The sequence below is a fragment of the Capra hircus genome, chromosome 5 (assembly GCF_001704415.2).
Source record: "Capra hircus breed San Clemente chromosome 5, ASM170441v1, whole genome shotgun sequence".
NCBI classification, from domain to species: domain Eukaryota; kingdom Metazoa; phylum Chordata; class Mammalia; order Artiodactyla; family Bovidae; genus Capra; species Capra hircus.
In genome coordinates this window covers 17627712-17649995 of record NC_030812.1, presented here as the reverse complement: position 1 = coordinate 17649995, position 22284 = coordinate 17627712, and the positions used below count along the sequence as shown (strand labels likewise).

At 37.4% G+C, this 22284-nt stretch overlaps 1 protein-coding gene across 6 annotated transcripts in view; it reads left to right on the top strand.

Annotated features, from left to right (window-relative positions):
- Positions 1–22284, top strand: part of CEP290 (centrosomal protein 290) — a 94111-nt gene that overhangs the window by 67448 nt on the left and 4379 nt on the right. For 4 of the 6 annotated variants that reach the window (XM_013963717.2, XM_013963718.2, XM_013963716.2 and 1 more), the window contains 11 exons: positions 250–395; positions 717–872; positions 6573–6696; positions 10886–11020; positions 13403–13489; positions 14166–14330; positions 14850–14972; positions 16182–16354; positions 19659–19800; positions 21023–21096; positions 21668–21762. In XM_013963717.2, coding sequence (XP_013819171.2) covers positions 250–395; positions 717–872; positions 6573–6696; positions 10886–11020; positions 13403–13489; positions 14166–14330; positions 14850–14972; positions 16182–16354; positions 19659–19800; positions 21023–21096; positions 21668–21762 — 1420 coding nt within the window. Of the gene's footprint in view, positions 1–249; positions 396–716; positions 873–6572; positions 6697–7165; positions 7928–10885; positions 11021–13402; positions 13490–14165; positions 14331–14849; positions 14973–16181; positions 16355–19658; positions 19801–21022; positions 21097–21667; positions 21763–22284 lie in introns of those variants that run through there. The other 2 variants (XM_018047607.1, XM_018047608.1) reach the window with 2 other exon arrangements.

Genomic DNA, 22284 nt, shown 5'->3' with positions numbered 1-22284 from the left:
TGGACTGGATTATTATTTCAGAGTAAACAGAGGGACTTGGGTATATTCAGTGTTTGCAGTAACAATCAATAACCAACCCACTCATAAATTGATTCTGTAGTGTGAAAAATAGCTTGAAATTTTCTTACAAGTTAACTAGTAAACTGTTTTGTAGTAAAAAAAGTTATTGATAGAAATAATCCAAAGAAGAACTCAAATTGGCTAAAATCCATGTAATTAAACTTGTAAATAATTTGTTATTACTTACAGAGTGCCAGAGAAGAAGTAATTCGGTGGGAAGAAGGTAAAAAATGGCAAACCAAAATAGAGGGAATTCGAAACAAGTTAAAAGAGAAAGAGGGGGAAGTCTATATTCTAACAAAGCAATTGACTACTGTGAAGGATCTTTTTGCCAAGTGAGTTTAATGTAAAACTAATTAATTATGTATACTTTTTCATTTACCTGAAAGTTATATAGTTTTTGTGTACTTGCTAAAATGAGAAATTCTCCAGCTTTATCATTTATTATCTATATTTCACTTTTTATTTTTTTAAAAATATGTGTTAAATATATTTTAACAATTTCTAAGTGGAATTTAGTTAATTTAGCTCATAGCAAATAGAGAATGATCTCGTTTTTGTACAAACATACATCTTATAATAAGGAAGCTACAATTTAATAAATTGAACAAGCCAGTGAATGGTACATTTTCATGATTCTGTATTAAATCCCACAGAGCTGATAAAGAGAAACTTACCCTGCAAAGGAAACTAAAAACAACTGGCCTGACTGTTGATCAGGTTATGGCAGTGCGAGTGTTGGAGTCAGAAAAAGAGTTAGAAGAATTAAAAAAGAGAAATCTTGACTTAGAAAATGACATATCATATATGAGGTAAGCTAATACATTAAAATGCAGAAGCATATAATAAACCATACATATACCATAAGTGGCACTGGGTAACATACAGAAGTTCAAGACAATTCCTTTAGGAATTTACTAGTCTACTTGAAGAGACAGCAGTAACTCTTAGTCAGAAATTACTAATCATGGCCCCACACATCAGAACTAGACCCAGTTTCCCCCACAGTCAGTCTTTGGCATCAGGAAGCTTCCAGAAGCCCCTTATCCTTATCCCTCAGAGGGAAGACAGAATGAAAACCACAGTCACAGAAAACTAATCAAACTGATTACGTGGACCACAAACTTGTTTAACTCAATGAAACTATGAGCCATGCCATGTAGCACCACTCAAGACAGACAGGTCAAGGTGGAGAGCTCTGACAAAACATGCTTCACTGGAGAAGGCAGTGGCAAACCACTTCAGTATTCTTGCCTTGAGAACCCTATGCACAGTATGAAAAGGCAAAACGATAGGACACTGAAAGAGGAACTGCCCAGGTTGGTAGGTGCCCATATGCTACTGGAGAAGAGTAGAGAAGTAACAGCAGAAAGAATGAAGCGACAGAGCCAAAGCGAAAACAGCGCCCAGTTGTGGATGTGACTGGTGATGGAAGTAAAGTCTGATGCTGTAAGAAACAATATTGCATAGGAACCTGGAATGTTAGGGCCACGAATCAAAGTAAATTAGAAGTGGTCAAGCAGGAGATACAAAAGGTCAACATCGACATTCTAGGAATCAGTGAACTAAAATGGACTGGAATGGGTGAATTTAACTCAGATGACCATTTTATCTATTACTGTGGGCAGGAATCCCTCAGAAGAGATGGAGTAGCCATCATAGTCAACAAAAGAGTCCAAAATGCAATACTTGGCTGCAGTCTCAAAAACGACAGAATGATCTCTGTTCATTTCCAAGGCAAACCATTCAATATCACAGTAATCCAAGTGTGTGCCCTAACCAGTAATGTTGAAGAAGTTGAAGTTGATCTTTGCTATGAATACCTACAAGACCTTCTAGAACTAACACCCAAAAAAGATGTCCTTTTCAATGTAGGGGACTGGAATGCAAAAGTAGGAAGTCAAGAGACACCTGGAGTGACAGGCAAGTTCGGCCTTGGAGTACAGAATGAAGAAGGACAAAGGCTAACAGAGTTTGGCCAAGGGAACACACTGGTCATAGCAAACACACTCTTCCAACAACACTAGAGAAGACTTTACACATGGACATCACTAGATGGTCAGTATTGAAATCAGATTGATTATATTCTTTGCAGCCAAAGATGAAGAAGCTCTATACAGTCAGCAAAAACAAGACTGGGAGCTGACTGTGGCTCAGATCATGACCTCCTTATTTCCAAATTCAGACTTAAAGTTTAGAAAGTAGGGAAAACCACTAGACCATTCAGGTATGACCTAAATCAAATCCCTTATGATTATACAGTGGAAGTGATAAATAGATTCAAGGGAATAGATCTGATAGACAGAGTGCCTGAAGAACTATGGACGGAGGTTTATGACATTGTACAGGAGGCAGTGATCAAGACTGTCCCCAAGAAAAATGCAAAAAGGCAAAATGGTTGTCTGAGAAGGCCTTACAAATAGCTGAGAAAAGAAGAGAAACGAAAGGCAAAGGAGAAAAGTAAAGATATACCCATTTGAATGCAGAGCTCCAAACAATAGCATAGAGGGATAAGAAAGCCTTCCTCAGTGATCAGTGCAAAGAAATAGAGGAAAACAACAGAATGGGAAAGACTAGAGATCTCTTCAAGAAAATTAGAGATACCAAGGGAACATTTCATGCAAAGATGGGCACAATAAAGGACAGATATGGTATGAACCTAACAGAAGCAGAAGATATTAAGAAGAGGTGTCAATAATACACAGAAGAACTATACAGAAAAGATCTTCATGACCCAGGTAACCATGATGGTGTGATCACTCACCTAGAGCCAGACATCCTGGAATGCAAAGTCAAGTGGGCCTTAGGAAGCATCACTACAAACAAAGCTAGTGGAGGTGATGGAATTCAAGTTGAGCTATTTCATATCGTAAAATATGATGCTATTAAAGTGTTGCACTCAGTATACCAGCAAATTTGAGAAACTCAGCAGTGGCCACAGGACTGGAAAAGGTCAGTTTTCATTCCAATCCCAAAGAAAGGCAATGCCAAAGGATGTTCATACTACTGCACAATTGCACTCATCTCACATGCTAGCAAAGTAATGCTCAAAATTCTGCAAGTGAGGCTTCAACAGCACATGAACCATGAACTTCCACATGTTCAAGCTGGATTCAGAAAAAGCAGAGGAACCAGAGATCAAATTGCTAACATCTGTTGGATCATAGATAAAGCCAGAGATTCCAGATAAACATCTACTTCTGATTTATTAACTATGCCAAAGTCTTTGACTGCATAGATCACAACAGACTGTGGAAAATTCTTAAAATGATGGGAATACCAAACCTGCTTTCCTGCCTCCTGAGAAATGTGTTTATAGATCAAGAAGCCGCAGTTAGATCTGGACATGGAACAACAGACTGGTTCCAAATAGGGAAAGGGATACGTCAAGGTTGATATTGTCACTCTGCTTATTTAACTTATATGCAGAGTATATCGTGAAATGCCAGGCTGAATGAAGCACAAGCTGGAATCAAGATTGCCAGGATAAATATCAATAACCTTAGATATGCAGATGACACCACCCTTATGGCAGAAAGTGAAGAAAAACTAAAGAGCCTCTTGATGAAAGTGAAAGAGAGTGAAAAAAGTTGACTTTAAACTCAACATTCAGGAAACTAAGATCATGGCATCCAGTCCCATAACTTCATGGTAAATAGGTGAGGAAACAATGGAAACAGGGAGAGGCTTTATTCTGGGGGGCTCTAAAATCACTACATATGGTCACTGCAGCCATGAAATGAAAAGACGCTCACTCCTTGGAAGAAAAGCTATGGCCAACCTAGATAGCATATTAAAAATCTGAGACATTACTTTGCCCACAAAGGTCTGTGTAGTCAAAGCTTTGTTTTTTCCAGTAGTCTTGTATGAATGTGAGAGTTGGACCAATAAGAAAACCGAGCGCTGAAGAATTGATGGTTTTGAACTGTAGTGTTGGAGAAGACTCTTGAGAGTCCCTTGGACTGCAAGGAGATCCAACCAGTCCATCCTAAAGGAAATCAGTCCTGAATATTCATTGGAAGGAATGATGTTGAAGCTGAAACTCCAATTCTTTGGCCACCTGATGCGAAGAACTGACTCATCAGAAAAGACCCTGATGCTGAGAAAGATTGAAGGCGGGAGGAGAAGAGGACAACAGAGGATGAGATTGTTGGATGACGTCACCAACTCGATGGACATGAGTTTGAGAAAGCTTTAGGAGTTGGTGATGGACAGGGAAGCCTTACATGCTGCAGTCAATGGGATCTCAAAGAGTCAGACATGGCTGAGTAACTGAACTGAACATAATTGTGTTTTATCTTAAACTTGAGTTCTGGTTATTCTTTTCGCATGTGAGTAGAGATGTTTCTGGTTCTTTTTACATCACATAATACAGATTATATTATTGAGCTTCTGAATGTTATATTCTGCGACTCTGGATCTTGATTGAATTCTGTGGAAAAGGCAGTATTTTTGTTTTAGCAGGTCTAGATAGGCTCAGCCCCATTTTTTAACCTGCTTTCCGTGGGCTGTGGTTTCAGTACCATTTTCAAAACTTTTACAGTGCTCTTTTGCTTTGTTCTGCCTGAGCACTTCCCTATTGACAGTCTGGCATGTTGGCTGTCTTCTCTCAGATTCTTTAATGTTCGGATTAGGATCAGATGCATTCATGCATGCTCAGGGGTGAGCTCAGTACTTTATTAACTACTTTATAAGATTCCTTTCTAGAGCTCTTTTCTTCTGTCATCTCACTGATACATTTGGTTTCTTTCAGGCTCCTCTTTTTGGTTGTTGTTGTTTTGTCACTAAGTTGTGTCCAGTTCTTTGCAACCTCATGAACTGTAGCCCAACAGGATCCTCTTTCCATGGGATTTCCTAGGCAAGAATACTGGAATGGGTTGCCATTTCTTCCTCTAGGGGATCTTTCTGACCCAGGGATTGAACTTGTGTCTCTTGCATCACAGGCAGATTCTTTAATGCTGAGCGTCCAGGGAAGCCTTTTTGGTACTTTAAGGCACATTCTGAGGCTTTAGTTGCCCGGTTATACTGTGCACTTCAGCTGTTGTGCTCTTGTCTGCATCTAAGCCAGCAGCAAGAGAGCAAAAAAGGGGACATGTGGTGGTGGGGTCCCTACTTTGCCTTCCCCATTTACTAATCACAACTCTACCAATTGGGGAAGATTCATCTCCCTAAAAATTTTGGCTCCTTTGAATTTCCTTTGCAGCCTTTGCCACCACTGCCTTGGGATTGCCTGAGGGTTGAGATAGGAGAGTGCATAGGAGAGAAAAATAAGGAGGGATTTTTGCAGTGCCTAAGAGTATTAAGTGTTCTTAAGTGCCCTTGCTCCTGCTCAAGCTAGAACTTGAAGCCTTGCTGATGCTCATCTTCATGTTTCAAGCTGTGTTTTATTGAGGCTAGGAAATAATAGAGGAAAGAAAGAAGTAAATTCATCACCTGTGTGCTGATAGTTCAAATTCCAGAACTTTATCCCAGTCTGTACAATATTTACTTTTCAAAGTCTCCATGAGCTACCTACATTCCATTTCCTTCCCTTCTAAATGACTGTTTCTTAAATTCTTCAGAATTTTTCTTGATGGTGAAGAAAAAAGTGATTGAAAATTTTCTCTTCGTTTTGACACCTGTTTATAGCCACTGTCTGGACCTAGCTTCCTTGTTTTTCTTAGTCTAAGCATATATTCAGAATAAAACCAAGTCTTTTATTCTTTTTTGCAGTTTTCAGAAGGATCAAAAAATTTTACTTTTGAAACCTTCTAATACTTCTAGATATTTAATAGCTTCTTTTCTAGTATGAATAGTATGACTCTGTGTAGGCTGAAATAATTGAGAAGACTTTATAAAAGAGAACTTCAACTTGTCTTCTCTCTCAGTTCAAATGTGAATTTGTGAATGTTATGAATCACATGTAGCTATTAAAGGGAGAAAGGACATTCCGAAAAAACAGAACCCTAGCAGAGACATAGGGGGAGAAGTGATCTTTCTTGTGTGGGTAAGAGTGGTTGTATTATCCTCAGTAAGGGAAAACTCCTGGACAACTGTGCTGAACAGATGGGATTGTGCCAGATAGTGGAGGGCCTTGTATGTCATGCAGATGAGTGTAAACTGAAAAAAACAGGTTATCTGGCCCCACTAAGAACCTATTAAAATCCTTGAACTTTTTGAAAAGCACATGAATATTATGAAATTATTATGTAATGTTTTAAAAATAGTAGGTATTTTTATTCAGTTATCTTACACAATCCCAAAATAGATGTATGTTCTTTACAAATGTTAATGCATTTCTTTAAATCAAAATACGCTTTTTAACTCTTACTTTAAAGGAGGCTAGCCATGAAATCCTCTGTAGAGGATCATTTTATAGAATAGTCATATCCCAATTTAATTTTTGTACAGTTTTGAAGTTTTGTAGAATTTAAAATACAGTGTTAAAAATATATTTTTCTGTATTCTAATGTAATAAAACAGTAAAGAGTTGGCAGTTTGAATAATAAAGAGTCTGTGATTATTGTTCATAGGACTCATCAAGCTCTTCCTCGAGATTCTGTTATAGAAGACTTACGTTTGCAAAATAAATACCTCCAAGAAAAGCTTCATGCTTTAGAAAAGCAGTTTTCAAAGGATGCATATTCTCGGCCTTCAGTAAGTGCATATCTTTTCATTGTTTTAATTCTAAAGTTTAAAAGTGAAATAATTTCTGCCTTTATCTAGCTAGAAATAGTAGATCCTTCTCATTAATATTAATATAATAAATCCAGCTTTTGTTTTTACTTGGTAAAGATATATGTTTTCTTTAATTCTTTTTACATAATATAAATTTGTGGTTCTTATACTTTGCATAAAGCTTCATTACACATGATTTCTGTAGATTTTAAATGTAGTTATGAGTTCTGTTGTAACAAGAACACATAGTTAGATAAATTAGGAAGATACATTATAACATTGTATCCATTTATGTGTGTGATACATTTCTAGTGTGTCTTTATAGTCTGATTAATGTAGAATTATTTGTTGTATCTTATTTTAAAACACTTGTGTGTATATTTTTATTATTTTTATTATTTTTTTCCTTTTCTTTTCCTGTTTCTTTTCTTCTGTCTGCTTCAAGCAGAATCTGTTATGTGACACAACTACGCTTTCTCCTCTTGCTGCCAGTGTTAATAAATACAGGCATAATATTTTTCACAAAAAGAACACTTTACACAGGAACCAAAACAATCGCATAACAGTACTGAGAATTAAAAATAAGAAAGAAATAGATGTTAGTGCCAACTTACATCATCAGGTACCTAGACATAATCTACAGTATTACAGTAATGAAGAAAAACACAAAGCAGAAGATATTGTAGGTCCTATGGAGTTAAATAAATCTGAGTCAAGAACAAACAATACATCAAGTCCATTTAGGTCAACTGAAGGTACCTTGACCGATTTTAACCCCAATTTTGAAAATGATCCAAATCCTGAAGTTCAGCAAATTAATCAAGACTGCTGTGAAAATGAGGAGCAGGAAGATAAAAACAGGGAAGAGAAAGCTAAGCAAGATGAGAAAGAAAAGGGACACATAACTGAAGAAGTGAGTCACGGCAAGCACATGGATCCAGCAGAATCTTCTGGAGAGGACCGTGGCTGGGCCACAGGGGTGGCTGCCCTGAATCAGTGTGCTGAGGAGGGTGCACAGGCACACTCTGAAACCAATGCGCCAGTCCAGCCAAGAAATGAAGTGGCCCAAGTTTGAGTACATGGCAGTCCTTTATTTCTCTGTTGGCTGAGTTTCCTTATAGCAAGTAGCATATACGTATGGTACAAATGGAAACAAATTGTGTCAGATTTGTAAAAAATATTAACTGTTAATAAACTTCTTAAACCCCAATATTTGACTAGTTCCTACTAAAACTTAGTGGTCATGCATTTCTCTAATTCATTTTAGTATTCTCTGTTTTACTACTGGTATTCACTAAAAAGTATTAGATTAGATAACAGAATAACAAAAATAAGACCCTTTAGAAGTGTTTGTTTTGCCTTAGAAATTCCTAATTCAGCATGTTGTAAAATCTCACTGCAAGTCAAATTTCACTACAGGGAAAATATTGATAAAAATCTGTTATGATGCTCTGTAACATTCTAATATACATAGCAAGTTCCTTTGATGATCTTTTTGCCTTGTATTATAACAGATACTTTTTTATATAATGAGAAAAGGGAGTTTATATGTATTGCCTAGGTATAGTTCTCACAATACTCTGCAGAGAACTATTTCTGTTTTACTTGGGAAGCTTGGAGAAACATCTCTTGTGATCAGGAAGATGCAGAACTAGGATTTATCTGGAGGTCTAATTCTACAGTTAATGAACTTTCTACATGTGCTCTACTTCTGGTCAATTTATATGGCAGTCCAGAGTGAGAAGTTCGTTCTGAGTTGAAATCAAATAGCATTCACTCATTTGTTCATTCCTTTCCACCTTGGATATTCTAGTCACCTAAGTCCTCATTAAATTAGACATTTAAATTGAGAGAAAATGGGCAAAAATGACTTAATTCTTATTTCATTTCCTTTTTCAGGCACATAATGCTGCTTTTTTTTCACTTGATAATAAGTAATTGAGAATTTGAGTATTATCTGTGTATTATCTCTAACTCTCATCCCCTAAGAACTTGACTTTTAGCAGTGTATACCTTTTAATAAGATTCTCCTTCTACAGAACAATTTGTAAGTCTCCCTGAAATTGATTATACAAGAATTTTATTTATTTTACTTTTATAGATGAGTTTTACTAGAATTTTTTTCCAAAAATTTAAACAATCTCAGCTAGCACTTTTGTTTTCTGAGAATAGGAAGAAAAAAATGATCCACATTCACTTACTTGAATAATTGCATCTGTATTTTAGTGAGGAGAACTGTTGAAAAAAATATCTCCATGTAAGATCAGATAGAATTAGTCTTTCCTGTGATCAGATAGAATTAGTCTTTTATTAACTATCAGTGAGGGGTACTGATTATCATTTATTAAATTGCTCTTGTAGACTGAAGAGATAAAGTAAGGGAAATGGAAGAGCTCAGGGATAGGAAACTACAGCTTGCCAAAGTATCAGTGCCTTCACTTGCGAGGTGCAGAAACAGAGGCCTTACAAGGGGTTGGTTTTGCTTAGTGTTAACCTTAATGGTTACAGTTGGAGAAGGCAGGGGCAACCCACTCCAGTACTCTTGCCCAGAAAATCCTGTGGACAGAGGAGCCTGGTAGGCTGCAGTTCATGGGGTGGCACAGAGTCAGACATGACTGAGCGACTTCACTTTCTTCACTTTAACCTTAATAGTAGTAGAACCAGAATGTAGACTTGGATTATCTGACAACGTAGGAACACATTGCTATAGTTTACTGACACCATGAAACATGTCTGTCTTCTTTCCTTGCCACTATGTATGTTCGTATGTGCACACATTCTCTCAGACAGTTAGAAATCAGGTGGATACATGCAGTGTTTCTGCCAGTGTTGTGTTATGTGCTCTCAGCTCAGAATCCCTTTACTTTTCTACATCCTATTCTCTAATTTCTTTACTTTAACTCTGTTTTACCTAAGAAAACTTACTCTTGTTTTTACTTTTTTTTTTAACCAAAGAGCGAAAGTGTCAGAATGTATTTAACCTACTGCTAACTCAAGTGATGTTACAGAGCCAGGTATAATAAATGTATTTACAGAATATTATACTTTAAAAATGATGTATAATATATCAGTATATAATATGATGATGATCATAATAATATCTCTGGAATTATTGACTTGATAGTTAATCAAGCCAAGAGAATAGAATGGGAGAGAAAAAACTAAAACTGTTCTGAGTGCTTTCACAACATTATCTCATATAATGCTCTTTAACAATCTTATAAGTGGTATCTTTACTACTTTGTAGTAAAAAGTAACCAAGCACAGATTTCTCTTTCAAATAATGTACAGTTTAGAATGAGAAATAAATATGAACATGGATAATAAACCCCAAGGTAGATTCATGCCAAAACAAGTGCAAATAAAGTGTTACTGGATTTCAGAGGAGGGAGTGATTATTTTAGCTCCAGGAATGAGGAATAGGTTTCTAAAGGAGGAAGGAATTGAGGCACTTTTTGTAGGCTTGTGTATTCGTCTGCTATGGCAACCGTAACAGAACCCCACAGAGTTGATGGCTTAAGCAACAGAAATTTATTCTCACAGTTCTGAAAACCAGAAGTCCAAAATCAAGGTATCGGCAGAATTGATTTCTTCTTTAGGCTTTGGGGAAAGGATCCTTTCAGGCCTTTCTTCTGGCTCATAGATGGCTAGCTTCTCCTTGTCTTTGTAGTTACTCCCTTCTGTATATATCTGTGTGTCAAATTTTGTTTTTGTGTAAGTACATCAGACATTGGATTAAGGCCCACCCTAGTGACCCTGTTTTATCTTAATTATCTTACAGCCTGAAAGGGCCCTATCTCCAAATAAGGCCATTTGAGGTACTGGGAATTAGAACTTAAACATACAAATTTGGGGGTTTGATGGGGGTTGGGGCACAATGCAATCTATAACAGTCAGATAACAATAATATTTTAGTTTGGACTGAAAGAACCACTGATTATATGTGTGGACATCATTAAATCATATTGACTTTGTTTTCTGTATTAATTTCAAGACACTGATTACCTTTTGTGAGTTTGTTTATGGTTGTTTTATCTAGAGCTCTCGAGTTTTCTCATTCTTTTGAGGAACACTGTTCCCTTTTAGCATAGTGTTTTCTTACCCAGCATGTCTTATGCAGCTTCTATTTGCTATACCTTAAAATACTCCTAACTTCATTTTCCTGAAGACTTCAGGAATAGATTCAGATGATCATTATCAGAGAGAACAGGAGCTCCAGAGGGAAAACTTGAAGTTGTCATCTGAAAATATTGAACTCAAATTTCAGCTTGAACAAGCAAATAAAGATTTGCCAAGATTAAAGGTAAATTTAATATTCTTTATTATAGTTAGAAAGTCTAATGCCTGAAAACCTTTTTCTCCCTACTTAATTGTTATGTTTACTGTGTTAGCTTATGAAGAAGCCAGAAACTCATATTCATGAAATATGGTAGTGTTTACACTTTCTGCATTCACTCATGTAACAGTTATTTGTTGAGGGCCTTCTTTGTATCAGGTACAAAGATACATGTGCTGGGAAACAGCCATCAGAAAAATTCTTGCACTTGTAGAGCTTATATTCCAGCAGGAAGGCTCATAATAGGTAAGCAAGTCAGTATATTATATGTCAGCTGATTTTAAATGCTAAGAAGAAAAAGCACGGTTCATGTGTGTGTGTGCGTGTGTGGTGTTGGATAGGGGTATAGTTGACCCTTGACCTATGAGAGTCCATTTATATGGGGATATTTTTCAATAGTAAATACTGCTGTTTTACCTGATCCATGGTTGGTTGAATCCACGAATGCAGAGAAATTGCAGATATAGAGGACTGACTATAAGTTATACCTCCACATTGTTCAGCAGTCAACAGTATATGGGATTGCTCTTTAAAATAGAGTATTAAGGGGAGGCCTTATTAATAAAATGATATTTTAGCAGAGAACTAGGGGACAGGTAAGGAAGTAGGTCATAAGATACTAGAAAAAGAATTCCAGACAACAGAAGTGGCAAGTTCAAATGCTGTGTGTGTGGCAAGAAGATAGTTGGTGTGTTTAATTAACAGTTACCAAATTTCAAAATATTTGGGAAAAAAAGTAATAAAATATTAGGGTAGCTCTTAAAATATAGTTCAGTTCAGTTCAGTCACTTAGTCGTGTCCGACTCTTTGCGACCCCATGAATCGCAGTGCACCAGGCCTCCCTGTCCATCACCATTTCCTGGAGTTCACTCAGACTCACGTACATCGAGTCCGTGATGCCATCCAGCCATCTCATCCTCGGTCGTCCCCTTCTTCTCCTGCCCCCAATCCCTCCCAGCATCAGAGTCTTTTCCAATGAGTCAGCTCTTCGCATGAGGTAGCCAAACTACTGGAGTTTCAGCTTCAGCATCATTCCTTCCAAAGAAATCCCAGGGCTGATCTCCTTCAGAATGGACTGGTTGGATCTCCTTGCAGTCCAAAGGGCTCTCAAGAGTCTTCTCCAAAACCACAGTTCAAAAGCATCAATTCTTCAGCGCTCAGCCTTCTTCACAGTCCAACTCTCACATCCATACATGACCACTGGAAAAACCATAGACTTGACTAGATGGACCTTAGTCGGCAAAGTAATGTCTCTGCTTTTGAATATACTATCTAGGTTGGTCATAACTTTTCTTCCAAGAAGTAAGCGTCTTTTCATTTCATGGCTGCAGTCACCATCTGCAGTGATTCTGGAGCCCAGAAAAATAAAGTCTGACACTGTTTCCACTGTTTCCCCATCTATTTTCCGTGAAGTTATGGGACCAGATGCCATGATCTTCGTTTTCTGAATGTTGAGCTTTAGGCCAATATTTTTGCTCTCCTCTTTCACTTTCATCAAGAGGCTTTTTAGTTCCTCTTCACTTTCTGCCATAAGGGTGGTGTCATCTGCATATCTGAGGTTATTGATATTTCTCCTGGCAATCTTGATTCCAGCTTGTGTTTCTTCCAGTTCAGCATTTCTCATGATGTGCTCTGCATATAAGTTAAATAAGCAGGGTGACAATATACAGCCTTGACGCACTCCTTTTGCTTTAAAAATGTTTAGGATGATTATCTCTGTTAGAAATTTTATTTTGATATTTGTTATAAATTTATTTTTGGTTTTTGAAATCTTATCCTATTTATTGGAGTCTTTTTCTCGACTGACTGTTTCATTTCTGTTTTTTTAACTTAGAATATTAGCAACATGTTAATTCCACTGGTAATAGTATAATTAATCTATGTCCTATTTCTTATTCTGGTTTTTACAGTGTTAGAACCAGTGTCAGAGCAATTGTTTATTTTTTTGTACCATGTGGATATGGTTCTACATATGTAATTTATGGGACAGTTAAAATCAGGAGTTCTGAACTCAAATTTATTATTGTATACTAAGGCAGTAATGATGGACAGGGAGGCCTGGTGTGCTGCCAGTCCATCGGGTCACAAAGAGTTGGTCATGACTGAGCGACTGAACTGAACTGAAGCAATAATGTAGGAAATATATATTTAAATCCATATATAAAATCTCTTGTATTAGTACACTTTACTTCAACATAAGTCACAGTTCAAAATCCTCTCGTTAGTAGGAAGATCCACTTGTTTACTTAAGCTATACGTTGGAAGAGACTGGTAGTTCCGATGATTTGCCTTTCCATATCAGTGACTACAGCTGTGTTAAACTGTTACATGTTTTCTTTAATATTCTAGAATCAGGTAAGAGACTTGAAGGAAATGTGTGAATTTCTGAAGAAAGAAAAAGCAGAAGTAGAGCGGAAACTTGGCCACGTTAGAGGGGTGAGTATGTGAGAGTATGCCATATGTTTGTTTTAGCTTCAGAAGGGCTATGCTGGAAGTGAGAATAAAAGGTTGGATATGTCATAGCAGTATTGATATGCCTTTACTGGTGCTTCTAGTCTCAGTTATATTCTGCTGCATGTACAGTGTAAAACATCACTCAGCTTTCTCTTTGTTTCAAGTTAATAAATTTCATCATCTGTCACATCTTAACATGCTTTTGATTCCACTTGGACTCTATACCATCTCTTTTTTCTTTGCATCTCCCTCCACATCTTGAAAACATTTAACTTCCAGGAATCTTCCTTCTATTCATTGAGGTAACTACTAACTGCTTCTTGGTCTGATTCTAACATTTTGTAACTACTTTTTATGATATTCATGGCAGCTTCTTAGTTATAATGCTAATATACTAATGTTGGGTTTAAGCTGTTACTTATTAGCTGCATGACTTTAGGAATATCAAATTCTCTGAGTGTTGATTTTTTTGTATGTAAAGTGAAGATTGTAATTCCTCTTTCATAAGGTTATTATAATGAGTTGAAGTAATACAAATTTTGGCTTTAAATGTTAGGAATCAACAATGAGTTTAATAATAAACCTCTTGTATTCTTTGTACTTTATACTGTACTTTCTAAAATATTTGATTAAATAAAAAGTTAACATTTTTTCCTAGTCTGGTAGAAGTGGAAAGACAATCCCAGAACTAGAGAAAACCATTGGTTTAATGAAAAAAGTAGTCGAAAAAGTCCAAAGGGAAAATGAACAGCTGAAAAAAGCATCAGGAATATTGACCAGTGAAAAAATGGCTAATATTGAGATGGAAAATGAAAAGTTGAAGGTAATATTCTTAATGCCATTTGTACAGAATGTTATACTGATACAATTTGTATTAATTTTTAAGGACAGTTTTAAATATAGTATATAAAGTGGCTTTAATGGATGAATAGATATTTTACACATGTGGAAAAAAATATTGGAGACAATGATTAAAGTGTTACAGTAGCATCATGTGGTCATCTTACTATTTCCAGACCATTGGTTCTCACTCTGGCAACGTAAAATAATTAACTGTGTCTATTTTCAAAAATACAGTTGCTTAACACCCTAATTTTGAGATTGACGAGTTATTTGGGGATTGGTCCCACCATTGGTATTGTTGTTTTGTTTTTTAAGTCATCAGTTCATTCTAAGCCAAGATTGGAAACCTCTGCTCTAGATGACCAGTATTAAAGAGAAGAATTTAATTCTAATTGTATCAAATATCAGCTCTAAAACTATGTTGAACTAAGTTTTATGAGTTTCTGGGATCATCATTTATTTCCTCATTTTGATAACGTAGAGTTTTTTAAATTTCTAGGCTGAATTAGAAAAACTCAAAGTTCATCTTGGACGTCAGTTGAGCATGCACTATGAATCCAAAGCCAAAGGCACAGAGAAAATTGTTGCTGAAAATGACAGACTTCGTAAAGAACTTAAAAAAGTATGACTTTCATTATTGACTATACTTATTTTTATGTTAATTAATACATTTTGGGAAAACTGAATGAAATAGTTGATGAGTATCTATTCAGAATAGATATTAAGAGACTTAGGAATTGTGCTTTATGCCCACCATCCTTTCATAGTGAGGAACATTGAAAATAAAAAAATAATAAATTAACAGGCAGTATAATGTAGCAGCTGGGTTTCCCAGGTGGTACAGGGGTAAAGAACTCACCGGCCAATGCAGGAGACAGGGTTCAATCCGTAGGTTGGGAAGATACAGGAGGAAGTTGCAACCCACCTCAGTATTCTTCCGTGGGAAATCCCACGGCCAGAGGGCCTGGCAGGCTGTAATCCAGGGGGTGGCAGAGGAGTCAGACATGGCCGGGCACACATGCACACATAATGTAGAAGCCACACAGCCAGGATCAAGCTTTAGCTTCATTACTTCTTAATTCTGGGAATGAGGGCAATCTACTATTCCTTCTCCTTCTCTCAGTTTCCTCATCTGTAAAACTGGGACTATTAAGTGTATCTGTTTCACAGAGCTGCTACAGGGTTTAAATTAATTAATATTTATGCACATGTCTTAGAATTACACTTGATGTACAAGACAGTATATGAAACTATTTTGTTAAACAGTAGGATTCCTTTCTGTTTAAGACACAGAATATATTCCTTGCCCCAGACAAATGTGTCATTATTTATATGGATGATCCAGTGAATTAATTGCAATTAATATTTTTAAACTAGTTACAGTGGAATCTGAACGCATTTTGAGGCCAGAGTGATACTGCTCTTTGAATGTAGATGTTTAATAATGGAAATAATCTGTGGTACTCACACATAGTTTATACTTATAGTTATGTCTCAGGTATTAAAGAGTCAAAACATCTTTTTAAAAAAATCTAAAGACATAAACTATTCCATTTTCTGTAACTATTATAACAAATATGACAAAGTAACTATGGAGTAAAATATTTTAAATGTATTTTTATAACCTCATTTACTTGCACTGTTGTAATTATGATGACCATATTGCAGTTTTAGAGTTTAAAAAATTCTGGATTTTTTTTGGACTTTTAATCAGCATTTAGAACTTCAGGTTATTTTTCTTTCTAGTTTGTAGTGATAATTTTGAATATATTACATTCATGAGAACAGTATTACCTTTTGACATAACATACTAATTAGCTTTTAATGATAGGAAACTGAAGCTGCAGAGAAATTACGGATAGCTAAGAATAATTTGGAGATATTAAATGAGAAGATGACAGTTCAACTAGAAGAGAGTGGTAAGAGATTACAGCTGGCAGAGAGTAGAGGTCCACAGCTTGAAGGTGCGGACAGCAAGAGCTGGAAATCAATTGTTGTCACAAGGTAGGAACAAGCAGCTTAACATTTGCCAGTTTTATCAGTTCTCATTCTGCCATTATTGTCTTTAAAGAATATGACATTATTCTAACTCACTTAGTTCTTTCATGAAGAACCGTTGGGTGGTTTAACATGATCCTTACTCTTTCTTCCTGAAGAGATTTAACTAATTGGGGTGTCAGGGCATGGATCAGAGCAGAGCTGGGGCTGGGCTGGGGGTGCTGGAGCCCAACAAGTTTCCTGAAGCTACTGTCAACCATGAGCCCAGACTGACGGTGCCCAACTCGTCCTGCTTTTCTCCGTGCTGCGTTCGTTTTCTACCCCAAGTATAAGCCAGGCACAATGGAGCCGTCTTGTCACAAGCTGTGGCATACCAGAGTAGGCTGTGCTGCAGTTTTGGAGTTATGTTCTGGGCAGCTTGGTCTTCAAATACCTTCAACAGATGAATTCAGCAGACAGTTTTAGTGTCTTTCAGCTCTACTTTCTGGCACTTGATTTTCTCCCACCCCTTGAGCCTTTTCTACAAGTATGTGTGATTCCTGCCTATCAAATAAACTTTGTGGCTATGAAGGAGGTTCAGGCTATAATTCATTGGCAGGCTGTAATCCAGGGGGTGGCAGAAGAGTCGGACATGACCGAGCACACGTGCACACATAATGTAGCAGCCACGTAGCCAGGATCAAGTTTTAGCTTCATTGCTTCTTAATTCTGGGAATGAGGGCAACAGGAATTCACTAGCAAATATTCGTATGTTCATTGTCACTACCACCAGGGGTGGTTCACTGTGACTGATGAGTCGCTAAATGGCTTTGGTGTCACTCTCATTTCAACCTTAAACAGCTCCTTCAAGGAGTATGCATAGAAGTGGAGACCAGTGAGATCCTGCCCACGTCCCTCCCTGTAACATCATCCGGAAGGAAGCTGTGTTCTTTACATCTGCTGACCCCATTTCAGAAGGCAGAGTCGTCTTTATCTTACCATATTCTTAGAGTTCCTTCTCTCTGTGCATCTAAGTACGCCCTTGGATGTCTAGCTGCTGTTTAGAATGGACTGGATGTGGGTTTGTGGTCACCGTCACTACAGCTGGGATGGAAATCTTAGCACTGTGAGGCTACAGCAGGTCTCAGAGGGGGCCTGCTGCACTGCACTTGCCCCTGTCAGACAACTCCCAGAAGGAAGGTTTTACAGGTAGATTAGAGGGCCCAGGTGGCCAGACAGTCCTGAAGAAGGGTCCCTTTCTAACATCATAATGAGAGTACTCAGAATCTGCTCTTCCTCCCACCCTATAGCTGTTTCTTGATTCTGTCAGAGGGTTAATGTAAGGGCTGACTGAAATAGTATATGTGATGGTATAAAGGGGAGAAGGAGTCTCTCCTTTTGTCTGCTTAGACTCCAGCAGAGGCTCTCAACCAGCAGGCCTATCAGTTGGGTTCTTGGTTGGTCCTTTATTTCCTGCTATAATCCTGTAGGGATCAAAAGAATTCTAAGTTGCTTTAAGATGTATTTATCTAGCAGGTATTTTCTCAGTACCTGCTACATGCTGGACTCTGCTTTATGTTAGATATATTTCTAAAAGGCCTACTTTAACTAGGTTTCTTCAGAAAGCCAGGTAGCTTCTGGGGCTTGTTGTTGTGTAATCACTGAGTTGTGTCTGATTCTTTTGTGACTCCATAGACTGTAGCCCACCAGGCAAGAATTTCCCAGGTGGAATACTGGAGTGGGTAGCTGCTTCCTTCTCCAGGGGATTTTCCTGATCCCGAGTTCAAACCTGTGTCTCCTGCATCGGCAGGGAGCCTGGTGGGCTACAGTCCATGGGATCACAGAGTTGGACACGACTGAGCGACTGACACACACATTTCTCACTCTGACCTCAAGTAAATTACAGTTCTTCTGTGAGTTAAAGTTGTTCTTTTTTTTTTTTCAATCTGTGGAAATGATAAATCCCATCCTTTTTTTTTCTAAAAAAGGCTCTGTGAAGGTACACACACACACACATTACGAATGTGAAAAGGATTTATAAATTTGAGCAGGGTAATGAGAGACCTTTTAGATCATTTCTGTGTTTTTAGTCTGAAAACTGTATAGGTAACTGAGCATAGAGTAGGCCTCCAATAAACACCTTTCAAAAAAACATAACTTGACAGAAGGCTAATTCTGGTCTGTAGCCTCATATATCCCTAAATCCACCTTAAAAATGGCTCAGATCTGCAGCTGGGATTAGACACCCAGGTCAGTAAAGTGATTTATCTTTTGGTATCCATGCCACATTATGCTTATACTGAAATCTTTATAGTTGTTCTATTATTTACTCAATAAACTAGTGACATCTATTCTGTGTCTGGCTTTATAATACCAACTGCTGAGACAGTCCGGGGTGATGCAGGAGCTGTTTTAGACAGGTGGTCAGAGAAGGCCTCTCTGACTGGCTGGCATTAGAGCTAGGAATTAAATGGAGTGCAGGAGTGCACTTCAGGTATTTCAGCACTTCTTTTGACAGTTTTTGTTAGGTTAACAGTGTTGCCTTCTAAGTTCCTAAGGTTTATCAAATACTCTTTGATGATAATCACTTTGATGTAATATTGAAATAATAATTTTTCTTCCTTGTCGTGTCCTTAACCTGATTTTGCCAAAGTGCTTCTTCTTTTTCTTTTCTCTGGAGAAATCTGAATGTTATGAATGTTGTCTCTTCTAAGATGGAATATGCTTGTGGAAACCGTTTCGGCTCAATGTTTTAGAAATTTCTTTTGGGGTTTTTTTTTTTTTTTTTGAACTATTGATCATTTCCTGAAAGGTAACAAATCTATTCAGATATGCCATTTTTCTTATCCCTACTTTTACACATTCTGTTCCCTCTCCCTGGAGTGTTGTACTGGTTTTGTTCTAACTGGATTAACTCAAGTGTGTTTGTGTGTGTGAGTGAGAGAGAGAGAGAAATGCTTTAGTTATCTTTAAGTATATTCCTAAGAATATCCAGTAATATACAATTTTATATTCTTATGAATTTAATTTCTATTTCTTAGTTTTGTGACTGAAAAAGGTATTAATCTTTTACAGTGGTCAGATTCATCAGGCTCCATCCTTGTTTATAATCTTTGGAAACACCTAAATCCTCAATTTAACTGGCCTGTTAATAAAGGGGTACTTCTCCCTTGCTGTCATATAATGCTAAATAAATATGTAGGAGAAGATTTGACCAGAAGAACCAGTATAAGATATTCTTTATTTTTAATGCAGAAATGTTCAGTGGCTTTTAAATCAGTAAGAGAAATTATTTTCCATGTCTATACCATTTTTCCCTTTATACTTTTAGAATGTATGAAACCAAGTTGAAAGAATTAGAAACTGATATTGCCAAAAAAACTAAAAGCCTTACTGATCTTAAACAGCTTGTAAGACAAGCAACAGAGAGGGAACAGAGAGTTAAGAAATATACGGCAGACCTTGAGCAACAGGCAAGTAATGTCCTTGTTTCACCTTCTGTGTGTGTGTAGGTGTGTATGTGTTAGTTGCTCACTCGTGTCCGACTCTTTATGGTCCCATGGACTGTAGCACTCCAGGCTCCTCTGTCTATGGGATTTCCCAGGCAAGAATACCGGAGTGGGTTGCCATTTCCTAGTTCAGGGGATCTTCCCAGCCCAAGGATCGGACCTACATCTCATCTCTTACATTGTAGGCAGATTCTTTACCACTAGCGCCACCTGGGAAGCCCTAAGTGAAAGTCGCTCAGTCGTGTCCGACACTTTGCAATCCCACCCATCCATTGAATTCTCCAGGCCAGGATACTGGAGTGGGTAGCCTATCCCTTTTCCAGCAGCTCCTCCCAACCCAGGAATTCAACCAGGGTCTCCTGCATTGCAGGCGGATTCTTTACCAACTGAGATATCAGGGAAGCCTTGGGAAGCCCTATCCCTGACATACTTTCCATGTATTTACCAAGTAGTCCTTTTAAAGTATAAAGCACATCATAGCAGTCCACCCTTAGAATCTTCCAGTGGCTCCCATACCCTAGCATAAAATCCTGAAGTCCTTTCATAGCCAGCAAGGACCTACATGATCTGGCATCTGGTTTCCTCTCTAGCCTCATCTTTACTTTCTCTGGTATTCAGTATTCTAGCCACAGTAACTCCTTTCAGTCCTTGGAACAGACCAAACTCACTTGGTTTATCCAGGGCCCTGCTTTTGTTTCCCTTGTTTAGAATACTGTGTCCAAATATTCCCATACCTCACTCCCCACTTGCACGTCTCTCCTTAAATGCAGGCTCCTCAGACCCTCCCAATCCTCGCACTGCGTTCCATTCACTTTCTGTCCTCTTACTCTCTTATTTTTCTTCAGAGGCTCCTCCATCTTGAAATGTAAACCGATTACATCACATCACATGCTCACTGTCTTCCCCCACTGACATTGAGAGAACCACAGGAACATGCAGGAAGGGATTTTGCCTGTTTTTTCCACTGCTGTATCCAGTGTGCCTAGGACAGTGCCTGGCATGCAGTCAGTAGTTCTTCAGTAAATAATTGTTGAGTGAATAGTGGATAGATTCACCATAGATGTGTAATCATGTGTACTTTTGAAAGCTCAAATTCTAAAATTATGCTTTATTGAAACTATGGATCTTTATAAAACCCCGTATTTCCATGTCAAACTTTGTCTTCTAACTTTCATTGTGCACAAAGATTGAGATTCTCAAACATGTTCCTGAAGGTGATGAGACAGAGCAAGGCCTTCAACGGGAGCTTCGAGTTCTTAGGTATATTATTTGTTTGTATGACTACTTTTTCAAAAATCATTTTTTAATGCAACCAGGTTTGCTGTATCTAGAGTTAAGATTTTTCACCCTTGCTCCCTAATTGGTTTATCAGCCTTCTTTCACCCTTCTAATGCCAGTCACTCTTTTATATAATAGATGGTATAAAAAGGATAAACCAGATCCTATTATAGGTGTCGTCTGTAATTTAAACTTTCTTAATAGCATAGAATATATTAAACCTTAGCTTCCAAAGGCAAGTATTAATGGAATGAGAAAAAAAATTCTTTACTTCCAAGGCTCTGTGTAGCACACTCTTGTGAGGCTCCTCCCTCCAAAACTACTCTTGAAAATGACATAAAATTTTAAGAAAAATGTGGATTTTTAATCTGTGATTTCTATTTGAGAATGGGAGCACTGCAGTAGTTGAAGGAGATGGACAAATGTTTACCTTTATAAATATTAGCAAGTTCTAAGCACTGTGTATCACACAGTTAAAGAAATGCTCAGACCTATTTTGTGGTGCAGTGTCTGTTTTGTTTTTTTTTTTTAACACATTATCATTGTGTTCTAGATTAGCTAACAGTCAGCTGGAAAAAGAAAAAGAAGAATTAATCCATCAGATAGAAATTAACAAAGACCAAAATGGACCTGAAAGTACCATATCTGGTAATGTATTTTTTAACATACTCATAGCATGTTAGCTAACCCAAGTTTTTGAATTAGGATATGCCTTGTTTACAGATTTAACTGTCTTCCTAAAAAATCAAATCCTTGATGTAAGTTTTTAGAGCTGTCTCTTTCCTCCACACAGCAGTATTCCCATTGAGCCCTTTATTTGTAATACTGAGTAGCAAGTATTCAAACCTTTCTCCTTGTGTCGCTTCTGGATGTTACAGATTTATCATCATATAATGCTAAGTAATAAATACTAAGTCTCTTGCTTCCAGTTTCTCAGTATAGGCCCTTTGAAGCCCATTTAACATATTCTTCTAAATGTTATTTTCATCTTGTTATTAATTTAAAAACTACCTGTATATAAGCAAACATTGCCTATATCCTTTCTTTTTTCCTTTTACAAAGTCTAACCTTCTAGTCTCTGTTTGCATTCAGAAGTGGTTACTAATCATTTCACTATTCCAGTGTGCTTAGGTAATGTATTAATAAGCAATTGGTAGCTCACAGGTAAAG